Genomic DNA, 22,614 nt, shown 5'->3' with positions numbered 1-22,614 from the left:
TCTTTCCCTTCCATAGGAAATAACAGCAAGGCTGCAAAACGTCTCCATGGAAACCAGCCTTTCAGTCCATTGGGCTTCTGCAGTGTGGATACATCCCGTGCAAGGCAGGCAGGGACTAATGAGGCAACTTACTAGAACATACAGCATGCCAGTTTAGAATGCAATGGCCCTTCCTTGGGGCTCCTAATAAGCCAGTAACATCCAAATGATGACAGAACCCCATGTTTTACTCCATGAAAGCTTAAGTGTGTGAAACTTTTGTAGGTTCACTGCCCTGCATCAGGTCGTGAAATGTAGGTCTCTATAGTAACCTACAACACAGTCAATTTAAAAATGACAGTTTCTCCATCATGATAAGACTCCCCTCCCCCAGCCCAGTTACCTCTTAGGTCTCTTATGTGGTCCTAATGTGTTTTCTCTTGTTCTTTTGTCACACTGACATTTTTAATCTGCTGAGAAACAGAGGTGATTTCAAGAGGAATAATTCTGATTTTTTTTCTTAACCTTTCCCTCACCCTCTTCTACCTTTTTTTCCATTAGAGGATGTGTATTAAGGCTCAAAACAATATATACTCAATTTTTTTGCCTTTCAGGCAAGGATCAAAATGGTTGTGAATCCTGCTGGTAAGAAGTGTAAACTGTAGGATACGACCCTTCAAAGGTTGGGCAGAAACTTTAAAATATTAACAGATGGGATCAAACATATATTTGATGAGCTGAAAAAATTAAGTGTGGGGGTAATTTCCACAAGTATATTATTTTACTCCTTAATTAATATGAAAGCTCTTTTTGTATGATTATACTTGTCTGGATATTTGAATAGTTTTCCATATTATTTGGTCTCATCTACATTGGACCAACGGGATATTTGCCTTAGGTGCTTATTGTTTAACTTTTTGTTTATAATTTCTTCTGTTGTTATTCTGGATGTTTTGGGGCAGCAAATGGTCAAATATTACAAATGTGTTTCAATTTGATTGACCATTTTGCCTGGAAAGTTCTAGGGAAAAAAATGTAAGATCTTATTATTTGAAAAACATATTATGCTAAGTTGTCTGATTTTAGAATTGAAATCAGAATGTCATGTCAGCCTCAAAACATGAGGCTGTTCTTTTTTTGCTTCTTAGACTTGTTAACTCTTGGCATTTGAAAACCATCATTACTTATTATTAGAGTGATTATGACAAGAGAGTTTGAGAATGTTTGGAGATCTGAAAGGCAATAATATATTTAAAAGAAAAAAATGTCTCAAACTATACTCCCTCTCAAATAATGTACTACTTGTAAAATTATGTGGTTATGCTTTTTAGTAAATCTGTCAGTCTTCTTAAAACTGTTTTTTTCTTGTATCTTTATGCTACTGGTTCTGATGTACGTAATGGCTCCTAAAAGAATGCAGGTATGCCTTCCCAAATTGCCATAAGTTGATTCATTCATCTTTTATATTTGGCTGTTGAGAAAGCCAGGTCCCCAAGAAGCCATTAATTAAATTCTAAGCAATTTTCCCACCAGAAAAATCTGGAAAAAAGGATGAGAGGAAAATAGATGAAAAAAACCCACCTAATTTTCTAATTTCATGTAAATAGAAGTAATATTTCTTCTGCTTGAGAAAAAGAGAGCCAAAGATAGCATTAGGAATATATCAGAATTCATAATTTTGAACAAAAGTAAATTGCATAAAGTTTTGAACAAGGTTTTTCTGTTTGGGTTTCCAAAGTTAAACTGTCAGAATTTTACCTGTTTAAGGATGTTTTTCATTGTTTGGTGAGGTAGAAATTGAAATTGTATATATATATGGTCTGTTTCCACCTTAACTGGGTGCACTGCAATTCAATTCTGACACTAACCACTTGGCGATGTTGCGAGATCCCACAAGTTAAGGGTTCAGTTCTCCACAGCTGTGTCCTTACTTCAGATGCTAGATGCATTTTAGGGGTCCCCAGACCATCTGCATTTCTGACCTATATGTCTTATCACACTTCTAGCTATAAATTCTGGGGTTCCCACTATGCCTTTAGGTATGATAATCCACTAAAAGGTCTCATAGAACTGAAGAGAGTGCTAGACTTGCAATTATAGTTTATTATAAAGGACACACATAGGTGGGATCTAGGAGAGAGGCAGAGCTCCCATGCCCTTTCCCCATGGAGTCAGGGCACTTCACCCTCCCAGGATGTCAACGTATTCACCAACAGGGAAGCTCCACAGAGCCTCATGTCCAGAGTTTTTATTGGGGGTTTCAGTACATAGACATGATTCATGAAGTCATGGGCCATATGACTGAACTCAATCTCCAGTCCCTTCCCCTGCACCAAGGTTGGGCTTGGCATTTCTGGTGACCAGCCCCCATCCTGGGTTGAACTAGGGGCCCATGATGAGTCACCTTGTTAGCAGAACAAACACACTCTTTTCACTGAAGAAACTCCAAGGGGTTTTGAAGCCCTGTTCCAGGACCCAGGGACAAGACCACATATATTCTTACTACACCACAGCACATAAATACTTGACAAGACATAGCTCTCCTGATGTCTGCTCTTACTTGCCTAGTGTCAGGGACATGCTGTTTTGTGCACATTATTGCCAGATTTGTCACTTTCCCTCTAGCACTGTTGTCAAGCGCCTAATCCTTTATCTGGTTATTTGTTTTGATTTCTGCCAAAATACATCAAAATATCATGATACATGGGTTCTGCCCGTCTCCCAAGTTGCAGTTTTAGTCATTTTTATTCTTTTATGCCACCTCTCTCAACCCTGACTTTTATGTAAAAAATTGTTCCCTCAACATAGAAATTTGGGGGACATAGAAATTTCAGGCTTGCTTCTTCTGCCCTCCCTCCACTTCCCACCCCTTGGGCCAATGGGTTAACCAGCAGTGTTGCCTCAGGGTCTTCATCAAGAAAATGAGTTTCTTCTCTTACGAAAAGAGCTATGGTGCCTACAAAACACAGGGATACAAAATTTGCATTTTGAGGATTCCATATTTATGGGAAAGGCTTCAAGCAGTCCAGACTCAAAAATAAATAATGTAGATGGCCATAAGTTGACAGGGGAAAGAGAACTTTCTGGAAGTACTTTTGTCTTATCAAATAGTTTGGCAGTGTAAAAACTTTTCCCATGCAAGGATTTATTGTTCTATGGACCTTTCTGCTTCTTAGTCATCACAATCACGTTAGCAAAGTTTTGTGAAGACATGATTAAATCAGTCTGTTCCCAGTATATCAGGATGTAATATGGAAAGTATTTATTTATTTTAAATTGAGGTTAAATTCCCATAACATAAAACTAACCATTTGAAAGGGGACAATGCAGTGGCATTTAATACATTCACAATGTTGTGCAACCACCACCTCTATCTAGTTCCAAAACATTTTCATCACCCCAAAAGGAAACCTCATACTCAAAGCCATTACTCCCCTTCAGAGGATAATTATTTTTCAAAACAATCTCTGTTTTCAGTCATTCACTTAACGAATATTTATGTCTACTGTGTAAGGGATACATGTAGAGTACTTTCTTTTTCCTCGTCATTTTCTTATTTTTCCTAATTGTATTGTATATGGTTATAGGAAGATTCCAGACACCTGGGTCTGGTTAATCAACTAGAAAATTCTACTCCATTGATAGAGTCTGTATCTCCCATCTTATCCAGCAAAAGAGCAGACACACAGCAACTACATAAGAAATCCTGAATGACAGAGTTTTGCTGTAATCATATTGGGTTAGAGTTATGTTATCAAATGGTTGTATCATTTAAAAGATTTCTTTAGGCCAGCGGAAGTCAGGAGCAACCAGAGATGTGACTTCGTATCTGAGTCAATGCAAGGATTCAAACTGGGGAGGAGAATCAACCCACAGGAACTTGTCACCTAATTGTTACAAAAAGCATATTGCAGGGCTTCGCTGGTGACTCGGTGGTTGAGGATCCGCCGGCCAATGCAGGGGACACCGGTTCGAGCCCTGGTCCGGGAAGATCCCACGTGCTGTGGAGCAACTAGGCTCATGCGCCACAACTACTGAGCCTGCGCTCTAGAGCCCACGAGCCACAACTACTGAGCCCACAAGCCACAGCTCCTGAAGCCGGCGTGCCTAGAGCCCGTGCTCCGCACCAAGAAAAACCACAACAGTGAGAAGCCCTCACACTGCAACTACTGAAGCCCGTGGGCCTAGAACCTGTGCTCCGCAACGAGGAGTAGCCCCCGCTCACCACAGCTAGAGAAAGCTCGCACACAGCAACGAAGACCCAACACAGCCAAAAATAAATAAATAAATAAATACAGTTTATTTATTTTTTTTTTTAAAAAAGCATTGCATTCACAGTGTTTCAAAGGAGACATTCTGAACTGAACTGAACTGCAACTGGCAGCTACTGTTCTGGATGAGCCAGTTGCCCGGAAGTTGCCCTTTTGAGAGACAGCTGTAAGAACCATTGGGATGCACATGGAAGATGACAAGTCCCTCGTTACGTAAGGTCTGGGCATTGGGGAGTAGCCCCCAGACACCATTTGACAATGGAGAGTGTGTCAGGATACGGCAGTGACCCCACTCCTTGTGGGTGGGGAAGGCGGTGTCCCCAGGTGCCCAATTCTGTCCCCTCAGCCCCACTCAGCATCCAGTGTCCCTGGATCAGCTCCGGGGCTCCTACAACCTGGGAGCTCTCATTTCTGAAAGCCCACACAGCTCTGTGCTCCATAGCCTCTAACTGATGTCTGGCTATTGTTTTATGTGGGGGATTATCTGTCCAGACAATCTTCTTAATTGTGTTTTCCTTCTCAGCACAGAGAAGAATATTTTGCTGACAATATGCTTGAAATGAGAAGATGCCTTCTTTCCTTTGGGTGTTGGGGTCCATGGTTTTGCTGGAGGTGGTGCCTGTGGACCAGTGAGAGGGGATTTCTTAAAGGACTTTAAATCTACATGACTTCATTTCTCTTTTATAAGGATTTAAATCTCACCACCCATCTTAGGTTCAGTGAAAGACAGCTGCTCTTTCTTGGAGCCACAGAGCCAAGCCATTTCTAACAAACATTTAGAGTGTGTCTTATATGACAGCACAATTTGCTTTAGTGGAACTGACATCTAAAAGGGGCCTTTATACAAAATAGTGCATATTTTTGTTCTGGTCAACCTAGAGGGTCGGTAAGTATCAGGATATTTCAAAATTCCCAGTTAGTAAATCCCCTAGATCTTCTATATCCCAGATCTTTTCTTAATCTCCCATTTAGCACCTTTATAATCTTTATAATCATATAACTGTTAGACAAAGGTAATTCTGAGGAAAACTGTCATTAGGCCAACATCCCCCTTTGTGTTCATTTCTTAGGCCCTCCACTACAGACTACCCAATCCTGGGTGGCTCACAACTGCAGAAGTTTGTTATCTCCCAGTTCTGGAGGTGAGCAGTCTGAGACAAGGTGTCGGCAGGACCACACTCCCTCTTCCTTGCCTCTTCCACTTTCTGGGGGCTGCTAGCGGTCCTTGGTTTGTGGCTGCATCATTCCAATCTTCAAGGCCAGCATCTTCAAATCTCTCTGCTCTGTCTTCACTTTGCCACCTCTGCTCTACATACGTGATTGCATTTAGGGTCCGCCTGGATAATGCAGGATAATCTCCCCAAGCCAAGATCCTTAACTTGATTCCATTTGCAAAGATCTCTCCTCCTTTTATCTCCATATGAGGTAACATTTACAGGTTCCAGGGATTAGGATGTGGTTCTCTTGTGGAGCCCAGTTTTTCACTCTATTAAAGAAGTTAAGCAGATTTCTTTCCTGCAGAGCATCTTTTTTTTTTTTTTTTTCTTACCTTGACGTTTTTTGATGGTGAACACCTTTTTAAAAAATTTTTTTTAAACATCTTTATTGGGGTATAATTGCTTTACAATGGTGTGTTAGCTTCTGCTTTATAACAGAGTGAATCAGTTATACATATACATCCTGCAGAGCATCTTAAAGCCGTTACTACACAAATAGGCAGTGGGGATCTCAAGGGGAGAGGCAAGTACCTGCTACAAGAGTTGAATCACCAGCACCACAAAAATTAGTCTGAGGATGTCATGGGACTAATGGCCCTATAGGAATAAACTTCAGAAAATGTTTGGCTTTAGGATAACTTAGAAACTTCTCCAGCATTAAGGACCCACATCCACCATTCCTAGATTTCTCTCTTACTATTTTCCTACTTAAAATGTCCAGCTTTAGTCAATGTGTCCTGATCATTGTTCTCCAAATACACCTGTGCTCTCCTGCCTCCACTTTCTCCTAAGATAATGACCACCCACCTCATCTTGACCCCCAAGCTCCCTGCCACCCCCTAATCCGAAGCACTGTCACCCCTTCACCTCCTCGGTAAAACCCTGTCCATTCTCGAAGGCCCAGCTTTCCCAAATTCTTCCTGGTTCTTCCAAGAAGGAGTCTCTCCCTTTTTAAATCTCACCTTTAGTGCTGAGATAGCCCAGGGTCAATAATAATTAAGTACAGAAATGTCCAAATCTTTACTTTTTAGTTTTACAACCAGCAGATTCAAGGTTATCCCTATAATGACCTTGTGGTCTTTCCAATCTGGAAAGACAGGGAGGTGAACTACAGCGTAATCTTGACTTTTCTCTAGAAAATGGGTTGTTGTGAGTTGAACTTCATTTGATTTTATGTCTTGGTTAAAAGAAAAAGGTGAGGTCTGTAGGTCCTCACTTACTTGGAATTTTATCATCTACTTCCTTAAAACAGGACAAGAGTTAGTTTGTTGTCCAAAGTTGTGTTAAAATTTTAATGTCAGCCTTAAGGTCCTGACTCTTGTTTTATAATTTATCACCCCTCCCACACACTCTGCGTGCCTGCTGGTAAGTACTTATTGATTACTTGGTTAATTATTTGTGATGGACTCACTCTTGATTTATTAAAAAAATTAGATTAAAAAATTGTACGCAAGGAAGAATCCTGCATTTTGAGGAACACAACGCTTGACTTATTCAAAGTCTTATTCCTTCCTTCCTTGATGGTCGTGGAGCAACATGTACAAGTCTGGCAGGAGAAAATGGAGAGAAAACCTTTTCCATGGGAGGCTCTGAGACATGCATCTGACACCTTCCTTTTCATTAAAGCCGTGGGGGAAAAAATGTGCATCTTACATGGGAATGAGAACATTCTGGCTTAAAAAAAATCCAGACTTTTTTCTTCCTATCCATTTTCCTATGAGAGCGTCCTTTTTGAAAATGTGTGCTGGAAAAAAGGACTGCAAAGTCCTGTGCTTGCAGGTTAGGGACCCAGCAACTTGGAGGACATAGTAATTTGGGGAAGGGTATTATTTAGAAGTCAGAACACAATGACCATGGGGCACCTTTCTTTGATTTAGCTGGTGAGAGCCAGAGCCATAATCTGAATTAAATATCTACTAAGAAAGCATCCCTAGCAACCCAGCAGGGAGTGATGTTTGGTTTGGCTTTGACTTCAGGAAACCCAAAGCCAGGTTTATCTCTCTTAATTCTGTGAACTGGACTGTGTGTGAATTTAGGGAGCAAACATCACCAATATAACATCTGTTGCAGGAGAGAGCATATGATATTGGGAGGAAAGTGTCTGCATACTGAGTTGAAAGGGTTACAGTATTTAGCAATGAAACCCACAATGAGACTCTTTGGCAAGGATGAAAGTCCAAGTATAAGGTGAAATATTACTTGTCAGAACAGAGGTACAACAGGTTAAACACCACCACGTATTAAAATCCCTAAGGTAGCTGAAATCAGTCAACAAGAATTTTTTAGTACCTAGTGCCGACTTATAAAATCATACGGCCATGCCACAGCCCTTGGACCTTTAAGAGAGTTGGGTATAGTACAAGGTAACAAAACCCCACAATATGAATAGCTTTATAATGGGCTTGAGAATAGTGAGTGAAGTGAGGTGTGGGGATCATAAGAAATTTCATTTTTGTTTTTGAGGGTCTGATAGGGGACAATTGCTATGCTCAATGCTTAACATGCATTATATAATATGTGATTATATGAATATGTTTATTAGCTTTCAATCATATCTGTTAGCTTATGCATGTATATACATATTCAAATGCAATTATTTATACAAGCTTATATGGATAAGTATATATATTAGCTTATATATACATATCTATTACCTTTATACACATTATCAAAACAATGCTCCATCGCAGGAACTCGGAGAAGGGTTAAGTAATTCATGGTGGGCTCACAGCTAGGAGGCGGCTGAGTGGCAGTCAGACCCTGGAAAGACCACGCTGACTGAAGATGCTCTCCCTAGAAGGACGACTGCATGCCAGAGATGTCTTGCTAACTGTGTAGAAACCTTTATGAATGCAGTTCTGGGCTGCAGAGCGATTCTCTGAGTCAATATTTAAACATCAAGACACTCCCCTCCGCCTCCCACCTCCCTTCCTTTTAACGCCTTTGAGCCTGAAATTGTAATGTCTTGTGAGAGATTAAAGCAAAGCAGAAAAGTGCACGAGAAATGTAGGCAGTGATGTTGTTACTGCCGAACACCCCCCCACCAGCTCTTTCCTCTTGGTGAAGCCGAGACTTGGTGAAATCTGGGAAGTGACTCCCTCCCACCAGGTGACATCCGCTGTCAGCCGATTTTAGTCTTCCCCAGCGCCAGGAGCCAGGTGCTTCCCCGGCAGGCCTGCCCTCTCCAGGGGAGAGGCAGAGGGAGCCGCGGGGAGCCCAGGGGCTGTCCCAGCTCACACATCTGTCCCCAGGAGGAAGAGTAGGGCGGGGAGGGGGGAGGGGGCAGCAGCCTAGCACCAGGGGACAAGCGGGTGACAGATGAGTGATGACAAAGTCTCTGAAGGGCCTCATTCCCTTTTGCTGGGGAGTATCAGTGAGGCCAAGAGGGCGGCATAGGTAAAAAAGCAAATTCCTCCACCCAGATGTTCAGGAGTCCAGGTCTGCCCTCAGGTTTGGGCAGCGTCTCTCCCCTGCCTGTGCTGTGCTCTTGGGAGCCTGGGCTTTAGAGTTCAGTGTTCCCTGCTGTTCCCTCCGATGATCTGAGGCTCACATCTCAGATGCCTTATATCAAGCTAAGCGCTTCCTATACACACACCTGCTCACATCCTCCAGGTCTGGGTTAGCCACACTTGCTCACCCTGTAGGCCATTGGTCCCCCTGCCCTCTGGCCTTCCTCACGGCCACACCTCTGCGCAGGGGACCCTTCTCTCTGCAACCTGAGGGCACAGAGGGATGCCTGAGACCCTGAGTTCCCACTCTTTCTCCTGATGAAACTTGTTGTCGGCAGAGACGTGGAGAAGGGGGTTTGGCGGTGGATGTGAGGAGGGGAAGGAATGGGGAGCAGTGGGAGGAAGGAGGGGAGGGATCGAGAGATGGTGGCAGGTGGAGGGAGGGTGGAGCGGGCCCTGGGAGCAGGTAGCAATGCGTGGGAGGGGTGAGGGGAAGGACAGAGAGCCGGGGCAGCATTAGGTGGGGGACAGGGAAGGGGATTGGAGGAAGTGGGAGGTGAGGGAGTTTAAAAATGCATTTGTTCGGGCTTCCCTGGTGGTGCAGTGGTTGAGAGTCCGCCTGCCGATGCAAGGGACACGGGTTCGTGCCCCAGTCCGGGAAGATCCCACGTGCCACGGAGCGGCTGGGCCTGTGAACCATGGCCGCTGAGCCTGTGTGTCCGGAGCCTGTGCTCCGCAACGGGAGAGGCCACAACAGTGAGAGGCCCGCGTACCGCAAAAAAAAAAGCATTTGTTTATTTTTTTCCTTTGGGCTGGAGCAAAGACAAGGGGGGAGCTGGACCCCCAATTGGGGGGACTCAGCACTTAGGTCCCGAGGGGGCGTCACAGCTCCTCCACAGCCCTGGGGTGTCACCTATGCACTCCCGTGGGCTTGGCAAAGAGGGCCCGGGGAGCACGGCCTGCTGCTGAGATGTGTGTGGATGGGGTGGGGTGGTGATGGAGACAGAGATTTTTGATTGCTCGTGGCCCCAGTGGACAGTAGTGGCAGCCTGGCTAGGGCGACTGTCTCCAAGTTGCCAACCTGGGCTGGTGGCGTGGTGACTCGTGCCTCTGCTTTGTGTGCCACGACCTTCTGTAAAAAGAGTGGAAACTGAAGGAGGACCAGAGTCCTTGTGATCCCAAATGAGAGAGGGAGACACTCCAGTGAAATGCCGACGGCACTGGTGCCCTCTGAGATCAGGGCACATGGAAACCAGTGAAGAAGGGCCGAGTGGATGCAGCTGCCCCCGAGCCGGGCTTCCCACCATCAACGGCTCGGAAAGGCAAAGTGAGAGAGAAAAATTGTCATTGCCAGAGCTAATGGGCAGGTCCTAAAAACTGCTGTTTTGGAAAGAATGATACCCCTCCCAGCTTCTGGGAGAAAGGAGGTCTCCAACTTCTCTCCCCAAGCACCTTCCACCTCCCCTATTCCTGCCAGTCCCAGGAGCCGTGGTGTTTCCAACTGTCCTCTTGGACATTATCATGCTGGGAAAATCCCTTTATCCTTCTAAGCTTCATCCAATGGCTTCATCAATAAAATAGAAATACTCTTGACTTGATGGTCCCCAAAGCCAGGTGGCCGAGGGAGATGGATTCTCTTGGTGGCCACCAAGAGTGGCTCAGGTTTCCATCTCTGCATTAATCAAGTAGAGGCTGTAGCAGGGAGTGATACTGGAGACTGAAACCTCGGGAGGATCTGCAATTGACTAGAAAGTCCCACTATTGCTGCATAAGAAGAAAGGACTGGTTCTTCCTGGTTTATCTAGAGCAGTGATTCCCAGTCTCTCAATGAGGAGTGACCTGCCCTTCGGAGCAAATTTAGTAATGTCTGAAGACATGGATTGTGACAAGTGGGGGAAGGTGTTACTGGCATCTAGTGAGTTGAAGTCAAGGGTGCCGTTAAACATCCTTCAATACACACAGCTTCACAATGAAGAATTATCCAGATCTGAATGTCAGTGGTGCCCAAGGCAAGAAACGCAGTCTAGATCTTCCTAGGGCCCAAGAGAAGTTGTCGGTGTCAGAGATGAGTTTCTCACCAACCAAGTCACAAACATTCATCAGAAGGTGAGGGTGAAAGTGATCTCCAAAAATCTTAAAGGAAGGAAAATGAACTTGAGAAAACATATTTTCTCCATTTCCATTTTCACGAAGAACAGTAATAATCTGTACAAATGTAAGGCACCCTAAGCTGAAATTTACTCACTTAGTTTGCTGCTTTGAACATTGCTGTGTGTTTCTACCAGTCAAATCCTTTAAATTACATGCTCGTTCTGGAGATGGCAAGGAAGGAAGCTGCCTTCTTATTTGGAGCAGGCTGTTGTCGGGAGAGCCTCAGAAGGGAGGCAGCAGATGGAAACCAAAGAAGCAAGGAAGTCCTCACATTGAGGGACATGGGAGGGAGGAAAAGGGGGGACCAGGCAGGGCATGAAGCCCATCCCCATGGAGATGGTGTCTGGAGTCATTAAGCTGCATGAAGACTATAATCCAGGTCCTCTGAACTCAAGCTAGAATCTCTGATTCCAACTGAACAGGCCTGTAATCTCAAGCAGAAAGTGATTATCCTTGAATTTAAAAGATATATTTCAGTAAGGAAAGCACATGCCTCTTAGTAAAAAAATAACAGCATTTTAGAGGAGCACAAGCAGGGAAGAGGCTGCTGGATCTCTCTCTTCTGCTTTGGATCAAAGGAATCATTTCTGCCTAATGGTGGGACTGAAATGATATATTGTGAAGGGACCCAATGTATCATACAATAAAATCTTCTGCATCCATCTGCGTTCTGCTGCCCCTCCACGCTGGCTTCTCGGGGCATCCACTCTTGTGCCCCCCTTCCCGTGTCCTGCAGGTAACCCAGGAAAGAAGATACAGAAAAGAGGATGCTCTGGTCAGAGTTGCTAGTTGAGGTGGCAGAGCCAATCTGGCGAGTGTGGGCAGCCGGGATGGATAAGGGATAAGACGGGGCTCCCAGAGTCACGGGAGAGTGAGAGACTCAGCCTGGAGAACCTATTCCCAGAAGAACATGGCAGAGCTGCTGGGAAGGGGAGGGGCTGCTTGTCTGCACCTGTGCTGGCGCCCAGCCCCGTGGCCCATCTGCATCAACTTGCCTGCAGGATGGAGGGGGTCACGGTCTCAGGCTGGGAGATGCAAAAGGAAGGGAGGTGGGAAACTACTAAAGGAGAGTCTGGAGGAGATGCTGGGTGGCCAGAGCAACATGTGCCCTCTGTTGAGGAGGAAGGCACATGAGAAGGGAGACTTGATGGGAGAGAGAAGGTCGAGACAGCAAGGAGGGTCAAGGGCACACTGCCAGGGAGACCTGACAGTGATGGGGCGTGTGGGGAGGGGTTTAAGAAGACCTGAAACGTCCCTTTTCCAGGAACGAGAGGGAGCGATGCTTCCCTGTGTGGCTGTCACAGAGGAGTTCATTTAGATAATAAACACAAGTAACAAAGTGATGATTTAAACTGTGTAAGGGCAAGAACGAGTGCTCAAGAGCAATGGGTCTGTCTTTAAGTCGTGTTACTCTTTTTTCTTGGGGGGTGCCTTTTTGAAGTTTTATTAAATCTTTTATTACAAGTAATTGTATCCAAAACAAAAATAAATGCAGATAATAAAGAAGAGTATAAAATACAGAGTAAAAGGTCTTCCTACCCACTTCCAATCATCAGAGGAAATGCTGTCAACAGTATCTGGTTTTAGTTTTCCTAGTGATTAGCATGAATTTAATGAACTAGATTTACACCTTTATTTTCTAAAAATTTCACTGCTCTTATAACCCATGGTGTCCTCTTTCCTGTATTCTTTTCTCTTTCTTGAAGTTTTATTTTTTTTAAAGGATGTGTGGGATCCTTTTTTTTAAAGGATGCTTTCCGGTTGTAATATGCCTGTATTCTTTCCTCCCACTTACCTATCAGCTGGGTATGAATTTTTGGGTGGAAAATCATTTCCCTCAGAATTTGAATTTAGTATTCTGTTGTCTTTTTTTAATTTTTTAATTGAAGTAGAGTTGATATATAATATTATATAAATTACAGGTGAACAATACAGTGATTCACAATTTTTAAAGGTTATGGGGAACAGAGAAGATATTTTATAATAATTATAAATGGAGTATAACCTTTAAAAATCAAGTCGTGTGACTTTTGAGATGATGCTGTGACTACCTGTGTAAGGGTGAGCCTAAGAGACAGATTTCCATATTTAAAGTGTCTGAGTTTTATCAGGAGGGAGAAGATACATTTTAAAAAGCACCATCTGGTGGGCCTGGTGTAGCCTTAGTCCCTGAGGATAGAGGGCCCTTTCGCGCCCTAATGACCTCATGCAAAGAATAGCTCTGCCCTGTCCTAAATATCCTCCATTGCCCTAAACTCCCAATCCAGCTATGGGGTCTCTTAACAGCCATGAACAGAAGCCAAAGTCTGCGTACCCACATCTGCCTGGACCCGTGACATCTTCCTTTCACCCAAGAGGGCGTAGGGCAGGGCACTGGCCATGGTGTGTTTGAGAGGGTAGGCGGGCATTTCCCCAAGGGGATAAGGAGCTTTCAGTACCCCAGCAAGGGGGACAGGCCCCATGGGTTTAATACCAAAGGGAACGGTGTCTCTATTCTCCCACTGTCAGGAACCCTAATGCTTTGGGACAAATGTGCTCCTGTGGAGAATCCTGACACCTGCTTTCCTGGCTCCTGGCCTTGGTGGTTCCAACTTGAGCTTTCTCTTTTTAGGAGGATGGTTCTGGAGCAGTCGTGGTGGCCATTCCTGCCCTTGTGGATTATTCTGGTTTCCCCTGGGCCCATCCTGGCTCTTTGGCCTCAGCCCCCTGCCTCACCTTTCCTGTCTTAGCTTTTCTGCAGGTCTTAAGTGCCTCCCCATCATCCACAGGAAAAAACAGAAGCTGCAGACTAGTCCGTTTATGACCTGACTCTTGCCTATGTGCCCAGCCATCTGCTGTCTCCCCCACCTGCCCTCTCTTTCACATGCTGGGTCCTGGGTCCTCGGTCAGGGCACTCATGTTCTCATTGCCTGGTGAAACCTGCGTAACCTTTGGGTGCCTTTATGATGCCCACGCGTGCAAGCATGCACCTCCAGCTACAGTGCTCACCAGACAGCTTCTGCAAGACCCTGATTCTCTGTGCTGTAGTCTCCCACCCCCTTCACCCCCAAACGCTGCACATGGTGTGGGCCAGGACCCCATTTCCTTATCCTTCCAGGGCTTAACACAATGCTGGAGTGATAATAGCAGCTCCATGAGGAGAGAATAAATGATTAAAAAACCACTGTGCTTTAATGAAGCTAATTTAATATGAGGTGATTGTAATTGGTTCTCACTCTTCATTTCATTTGACACTAGAACATTTCAAGTCTGGGCTAAATTTGAAAAATTACTTTAATCGTAGGAGGAGGAATTCCCTCTACATTAATGCAGACCGCCAAGACCTCTAAGTGCCTCACGAAACAGGCCCGTGGCTCCGGGCGGTGGGATGAACCAGGGTCCCCTCACTTCTCTCCTGGCCGGGAAAGGACCACCCTGAAGCTACTCAGGATACAGTGGCCACTCTGCTCTTTATTTGAGGATGATGATGAGTAACTGTTTCCTGTGCAGACGTGTTACGGTTGTGATAACCACAGGGTTAACTGAGGGGACAACCTGGGTAGGATGATCCATGGGGAGGACCAGAAGGGCTCCTGTGGGGCTCACATGCCCGAGAGAGGCTGGCGGATGGCGACAGAAAGCAACAGAAGTCAACTCTTCCCGTCATGATTCAGAGTGAGCCATGGCTGGCCCTGCGCACTGTCTCCTGCTGCAGGGATGCACTGCATACCTGTGACTGATGTGGAGAAAGAGGCAGAAGTGGGACTCCAAGAATGCTTGCAGAGCGCTGGGGGTGGGGCTTGGGAAGGGGCCCTGAAACTTGTAGAAGGCATGGGGGGCAAAGCATCCCCACCTGTCCTGCCCTTGCAACTTCATCACTAAGACAGACATTTGATTGTAATCCACAGTATTAATGGACCCCTGTGGTGTCTGACAGGTTCCCAGGTGTGGGGGGATACATTGGCAGGTGACAACCATGAAGACAATTACTTGCAGAAATCTATGTAAGAACAACCTACAAAGGTACTCTGTACAGATCACGATTCCAGAGCCCCGGGCTATTTGCATGCCTCTCAACACCTGCAATTTGTCACCATCTGACTTAGATTCGAGTGGCCAGGACCGAGCCCGACAGCCTCAACCTCACCTCTAAGGACAGCATAGTGTGGGATTTGGCTTCCTTGTTTGGGTCACTGTGTGCCTATTAATGGACAAGGTTGGGAGTCTCCACTTGGGTCAGGCTTTCAGCTTGGTTTCCGTTAGTGCATGTGTAGTAAAATCCTGGCTACTGACCGGCAAGTTCAGAGTAACTTCCTCTAGTGTGGGGTTTTCCGCTGTCCCATTTGGAACAGGGTTTCTGATGGATGAAGTATGAGAATATCCTTTTCTAAGATGCTAACAGAGATTAAAATGTCAAAGGACAATGGTAAAAAAACAATAGGCTTTGAAACATTCAATGACCACAGCCAATGAATGCAAGTGTGTAGTTTATGAATTTTAGACCCCCTGAGCCTCCTTGTCAATATCTGTCTTTGCCTCCTTTCTCTTTGCTTTCTTGTCTTCTCTTTCCCCCTGATTTTGTCTCTTTCCTCCTTAATAGCTCCTTCTCTGGGTCTTTAAAATATTTATTTATTTATTTATTTATTTATTATTTATTTTTATTTCCTGGCCATGCCTCACGGTATATGGGATTTTAGTTCCCCGAACAGGGATCAAACCCATGCCCCCTGCATTGGAAGCTTGGAGTCTTAACCACTGGACCACCAGGGGTGTCCCTGGGTCTTTTATATATATATATTTCCCCCTGTATTTTTCTCAAGTGCATTTTCTTATATTTCATCTTTTTTTCTTCCTTTCTCTGTTTTTTCTTCCTTATCATGACCCTCCTCACTTCTACAATGTGACAATATATTTTGAAGTCTTATCATGTATTTATTAAATAAAGTTGTTTTTCCTTAAACATTTGAAAACCTGTTAATATTTTAGCGTCCCTTGCTTGCCCTTTAAGAAAATGACGCATGCTGTTGTTTTTGACGTGGTTGATTAATGGCACGTGATAGAAAGAAATACTCCTCACATCTAGAAGATGAAGAAGATACCCCATCCCCATGATGGTACTTGCATAGCCATCAGAAGCATTTGGACCCCTATGGTGATTGCAAAAGAACTGCTCTCTAGTTCTAGTTAGACAGAGAGATATTCTAGTAACCAGATGGCTTTTGCTTGGCAGTTTAACAAGCAGAGTGTTTACTGGCTCTGAAAACTCATTCAGTGCCCTGTGTCCTAGGTATTCGTGGTTCTGTTTTTGTCCATTTTCTCTGGTGGCCATGGATTTGATGTTCTCATCACATTTATTGTGCAGTGATTGAATGTTAATTCTTTGCTTAGCCCACTGATAGGCTCTCCTTGCATAATTAGGTATTTATTTCCTTGCGGGTTTCCTATGTAGAATAAATGTATAGTTGTATATAACGTTATTCAGGAATTTAATTTTGATGAACTATTTGTTAGTGTTGACCATGTGATTAACTTTCATAGTGAGCACCTTGAAAAGTAGGAGTGTGTCATATATTTTATAATTTTTAAAAAATCTTTGTCAGGATCACTGGACTGGAATGTTGGGTATGATTCCAAGGTCCGTTTTCAAACTTTAAATTTCCTTTGCGCATTGAGCTTATCTATGTGATCTTTTCTTTTCTTCTTCTATTTTAATTTTTTAAAGACAGAGCAAGTTAGAAGAATGGCTATGCCCTTTCATCTACCAAAGGGTTTGTAATTCAATTTTGGCAGAATTCTCTTAAGCCAGTATATGCATAGGTCAAAGTCCTTAGAATTATTGCAGAGGCAAACACGAAACTGAAAACCAACACATCAGGGAGGGTCCAGGGAGGGGCTCTTATTTAAATGCATCTGGATCCAATAGATATAGAAAAATTAAAATACCTTTATCAGAAATATTGATCAGTAGATCTCTTATAGTGCCCTAAATGGTTTATAATTCAGTTAGGTGAGTTAAAAAAAATATTCACTGAACTAGAGATCAAATTCTAACAGGAGACTCATGGTAAAACCTGTTAGCATCACAACTCACACAAGACACTATTTGATTTAATGCACCATACACTCCAGACTCCACTCATGGAAAAGGATGCTAGATTCCAAGCTGTTGATCTTTCTAGCATTCAGAGAATCTGTGAGTCTTTTGTGTTGGTGACTTTGGATTTAGAGATTAGGACCAAGTCTGTGAAAGTGCTGTGGATTGTGAATTACTTGGTGTGTCCCAATCTCGCTCCATATTTTGACAGCATAGGCATGTCAGTTTCATGGTGGTTCTGGTACCCTCACTATTTCATTCCAGGTCTGAGAAGAACACCTTCTATGACTCAAGGGCCTTTCCCTGACAGAGAACCAGTTTGGTGTTCTTCAAACCAAGTGGTAAATCCTCGGAACGTTTTTCCATCTGCAAAGCTAGAGGTAGAGAGAAGGGTGGAATGAAGTGAGGTCAGGGAGTGACCCAGAAAGGAGAGCAGAAGAGAGACGTGGGAGCACCTTGTCCTTCCCTTAGTCCCTGTGAGCTGCCATTTCCATCGTGAAATTAGCATGTGTTCAAGACATATGAAATTAGGCAGAGGTTTTGGGTCAGGAATTAAAGAAATGCAATGTACAGAACCTTGTAACATTACCTTTTCTTGGAGGGGGGGCTACCTTTGGAGATAAGGGCTCATTGACTGTGCTGCAGGAGAACACTTGTATTTAACAGTCTCAGCATTTGAGGAATAGTAGAAGGAGGAGACAGGGGCCAGTTAAATTTGTGCAAGATCCATGGCTAATTTTGCAGGCCAATTTTAAGTAGGTGTTTATGGCCCTAATGATAATGGAGAAGTGTTTGCAAGCTTCCCTTGTCACTTTAGATGTGAAATCTATCACTAGGAAAATGTACCTTTTCAAAGGAAAAAAGTCTGCATTGTCTATTTATTTCATATCCACATGGTCTTTAATAGTTAAACGTCAACACAGGAAATTGCATTTCTCAGTTTGCAGGAGGATTTATTATAATTAATTTTTCTTTTCTCTTCAAAACGCTTTGTGTATCCTGTTTATTTGGCTTAAGAGCTTAGAGCATTATACCACTGATAGATTCGAAACCTAAATCATTGCAAGCTGCTTACATCGCAAGTACTCCATTTTTTAACGGTTCTCTCTGAAATTTCTGAACAGCACCTAACAAGTCTAACAACAATAAGCCATTCTTTCCTCTCTTTAGATTATCCAGCCTATGGAATATCTGTGCATAAAACTTCAGCTTTAGACTTTGTCTAAACCTCTTAAAAATCAGTTTAAAATTATTGTGGGTCCCAATGCCCAACGCAGTGCTACAAACAAAATTCATTTTGACTCTTTAGCTCCATAATGTTGGGGAACAATTTCAGCACAGAATTGGACACCATGAGAGATGAATTTTGATAAACACATAATGTATCATTAACACAATATGATCTGTGTTAAATAGACCTTGGGTATCACAAGAGTGAAAGACAAAACAGATAATCACAAGGGGATGTGTTTTTTGCAAGATTTTGTGGTTTTCCATTCAAAACCAAAGATGAAGAATAAATTTCAAGTTACTTACTCATGGATTCTGTCAACTTGGCCATCGTTGAAATCTCCTCTTTGTGCTTTTCCTGGAGGTGAGAAGAAAAGATAATTATGTACAAAGCACATCTTAAATATGAGTCAACACAATGGGTCTGTAACAACAGCTCTCTCTTTCTCTCTCTCTCTCCCTTTCTCTTATGTTAGAATTTGGTCACCAATGATGAAATGAATTTTAAAATCTCACATTATTGCTATATGATCAGTCAGTCACTGAAAAGAGATTTTTAGAATCCTAAAAAACTTACCAGTGCTCTTGGAAATGAGTGTCTGTCACATTGATCTTGGATATATGTATAATTGGTGACACATGACCAGCTTTCAAAACCTCCTTGACACTGGAGTTTTGATATCCATATGCCAGTCTTTTGCTCTCTATTTTCTCCTGTTGAAGCATTTTTGGTATTTTTGGAGCTGGTATTTTTGTAGTCATTTGGTCTGATTTTTTCCTAAAAGCTAAATAGATTTTGTACATTTTTCTTTGTCTTACTTTTTTGAATTCCTGGAGTTTTTTGAAAGTCATCATTTTTGATGGGTTTATGACCTTATCTATTTTGGGCTGAAAACATTTTGTTTCAACTGGGATGTAGGCTATAACCCACTGAGTCTGAGATCGAGAATGATACATACATAGATTGAATCTGTCCTAATTAGAAGATTACTTCAGAGCTATTAAGAATAATGGTAATCTCTTCTGAAAGTTCTCTTCAATTTCTTTAATTTCCTTAGGCTCCTAACATGTGTAGTAACTGAAATATTGGCTGCTATTAGTTTACTTTTTTTTACAGCTTTATTTTTTTCTGATGATGAAACTAACACATGCTCATTATTTAAAAACTCAGAAAATATTGAAAAATTATAAATCAGAAAATATAGTTCTCTCATGATGCCACCCCACAGAGAAAACCACTGTAATATTTTGGTGAAAATCTTTCTATTACCATTTCTATACCTGTAAATATATACAGATATGGAAATATAATCCCCTTTTTATAAATATAAATATCTATACTATACATACGATGTTGTAAGCAACTCTCACTTAACTCCGTATCATACATCTTTTATGTCAATAAAGGTAGAATACATCATCATTTTTTAGTGATTGCATAGCATTCATCATGAATTACACCATAATTTCCTCAACCAGATTCCACTGAATTTGCTTCAGATTGTCATTATTTTATAAAACGCTGTGATGAGCATCCTTGAACTCACATATTTGTGCCCTTGTCCTATCAACACTGAGGATAAATATTAGAGTTAGGTATGATTTGGTTAAAAAGTATGACTATTAAGAATTTTGACACGTATTGCTCAATTGTCCCCCACAAACCGTGGCTCTGACGGTGTTCAAAAACATTTGTTCCTGTATATTCTTGCCAACTTGTCAGTGGCTTTAGCACTCCTCCCCAATCTTTGCCAAACTGATAAGCAAAAGTGGTATCTTGTGCTTTTATACTGTCATTTTTCTTTCTCCGACCTGCTGTTTATGAACGACAGTAGCATGCTTTCACATGGAGTAGGTATGTCATTGACTCTGTCGCGTAGCTGTCCTCTAGCTCCTGTGCCATCAACACTCTGGTTCTTAGAAGCCAAAGGTGGCATTTATTTTCCCCCATGGCCACAGTTTAGTGTTGAGCTCGTCACAGCTGCTTGGCTAGCACTAGAGTCAACGTGTCATGGCTTGGGTGTGGAAGTACAATTAGCATCATTATTCATTCTTCTAGAGCCACCATTCCCAAACTAAAAGGGTCTGTGTTGAGTGTCAATAAACAACTTTGCACACCACAAGTACACTTGACTTGCACAAGCCCTGCAATAACGCAGTGAAACCAGGGCACTGCCTCTTACTTAAAATAATAATTGCCCTTGAGAACAGAAGGAGCTAAGAAACCATAATTTACCATCCTACTGTGGTGGCATTAACCTATGATGTTTAGCCTGCCATGTGGTTTATTTCAAGATGTAAAGAAAAAACACAGCTACTGGAGAGGCTAAGAGCGTTGGGTGGCAGAGACAAGACTGGCAGAGTGGAACATCTCACAGCAACGCGGGTTCATAGGTGTGTGCACAGAGGCTGCTTCAAAGACAAGTCTACCCTAGTGGTTGATGGCAATTCATGCATAGATGCAACTCCATGGTGAGAACTCAGTGAAATTCATCCTTGACCTGTAGGAAACTTGTTCTGTCTCTGCTTGCTCTGTCCTTGACTCCACTTCACCTCTTAGTCTAGTTCTGCTGCTGGTTTGGCCTCTCTAGTTACACCATCTCTCCTTGTATCCTGGTCTATGATTTGCTTTCCCTTTGTTCCCTGTGCTCCATCAGGTCTTACTCTGGATCGCTCATCTCTTCAGCTTGGTCCTCTTCTAATGGCCCCAGTGGTGAGAGTCCCCAAACCACCCAGGCACCCAGATTCCAGGCATTATATCCTTACAAAGCCCTGTCGTTTGTCTGTCTTCTTGTGTATGTGTCACTGTGTTATCTCTTATGACCCAGGGACCCCACCACCTTTTGTACTCCAGTCTTGCTGGTGGGTGTTCCTTGCAGCTATTTTTATCCAGATGTGTTGGATATCCTGGAGAAATCAAATACTGCCTGTGTCAGCATTTTCCTCTTCCCTGTGCCAGACGGAAACTTCTGACATTGAAAGGGGAGGGGCCCTTAAAAGTCCTAAATTTAGCTCTCCCAGTTTGACTCATCTATGGCATAACTTATGGTGGAAATCATGACATATGTTTCTGTGTAAGTGGTTTAGTCATTCGAGGAGATGCCTTTAAACTCCTTATGTCCTTCCCTCATTATCGGAAAGTTGAGGTTTGCAATTACATGACATGTATACTCGATAAAGGATTTACATTTCATTCAAGCAAATTCTCCTCCTTTTTCTAAAGCCAAGAGCTTCCTCCAAAGTAAAATTCCTGGTTATGGGATTTGCAATACTGGAAGAGATTTGGAATGATAGCATGTTCAACCTGGAAGAGAATCTTCTAAGGAATGTCAAGTCCAACTCCACAGTGATGCACTTGATTGAAGCTGAAGCCCATGACAAGAAATGAATTTCCACCAAGGTGGTCTCTTCTCCTTGTCAACCTCTACTCCCTGCGAACCTCAAGTCTACCATATAGGGATATATTGTGACAAGAGTCCTTATACGACAATCCTGGTGCTGTGTTGGAGTTTCTCAGATTTGCCTTCTCTGTGTTCTTTCTTGGAGCAGTCTCATTCACAACAATGGCTCAAATATCCACAAATGGCTGATGGCTTCCAAATTTGTACATCCAGCCCTGACCTCTACATTGAAATATCGTTGACTGCACAGCACCACACAGATGTCTAGTGCATGTTTCAAAGCAACGTGTCCAAGGTTACTCTCTATTCCCACACACTTTCCACCAGCCAACACTCAGCCCCTCACACCTGGGCGATTTCTTCCATTCTCTGTCTTTGGTTTATGGGATCACAACCCACATTATACCTAAGCCAGAAATCTGGGAACTCCCCACCTCCTTTTTCTTCCTCATCCCCGATATTTCACTTAGCTTAAATTTGACCTCCCTTCGTTGCCGTCTCTTAAAGGGAATGTTGATGTTGCTTCCCTCTGTCTCCAGCCTTACCTGCAACACTGAAGGTTTATCTTGAAACAATCCTGGGGGATCTATCTAAAATGCAGGCTTGACCCAGGCACCCCTGCTTGAAATATGTCAGTTCTTCTCTAGCAAGTAAGCATGCAATCCTTGTCTTTTAACCAGGGCAGGCTGTCTGGATGGTTCTGTCTTTATCTGTCACACCCTGGTTGTAGGTACCTTCCTGCCTTGGCAATCACCCAACTTCCATTTCCTCCTTGTGCTCCCAAATTTATCCCTAAGAACTTCCCTGGGTACCAGTCAATCTCTGCAGTTTTCCGCTACTCCT

General features: G+C 43.2%; 1 protein-coding gene across 1 annotated transcript in view; it reads right to left on the bottom strand.

Annotated features, from left to right (window-relative positions):
• KCNJ6 (potassium inwardly rectifying channel subfamily J member 6) overlaps window positions 1–22,614 on the bottom strand; it is a 285,950-nt gene that overhangs the window by 193,544 nt on the left and 69,792 nt on the right. Inside the window, exon 2 of the mRNA XM_007470486.1 lies at window positions 18,677–18,728. Coding sequence (XP_007470548.1) covers window positions 18,677–18,701 — 25 coding nt within the window. The 5' untranslated portion in view covers window positions 18,702–18,728. The remainder of the gene's footprint in view (window positions 1–18,676; window positions 18,729–22,614) is intronic.

Source organism: Lipotes vexillifer, unplaced genomic scaffold (genome assembly GCF_000442215.2).
Source record: "Lipotes vexillifer unplaced genomic scaffold, Lipotes_vexillifer_v1.1 scaffold402, whole genome shotgun sequence".
Lineage (NCBI taxonomy): Eukaryota > Metazoa > Chordata > Mammalia > Artiodactyla > Lipotidae > Lipotes > Lipotes vexillifer.
Note: the sequence above shows the minus strand (reverse complement) of the source record. Positions and strands in the feature narration are given on the sequence as shown.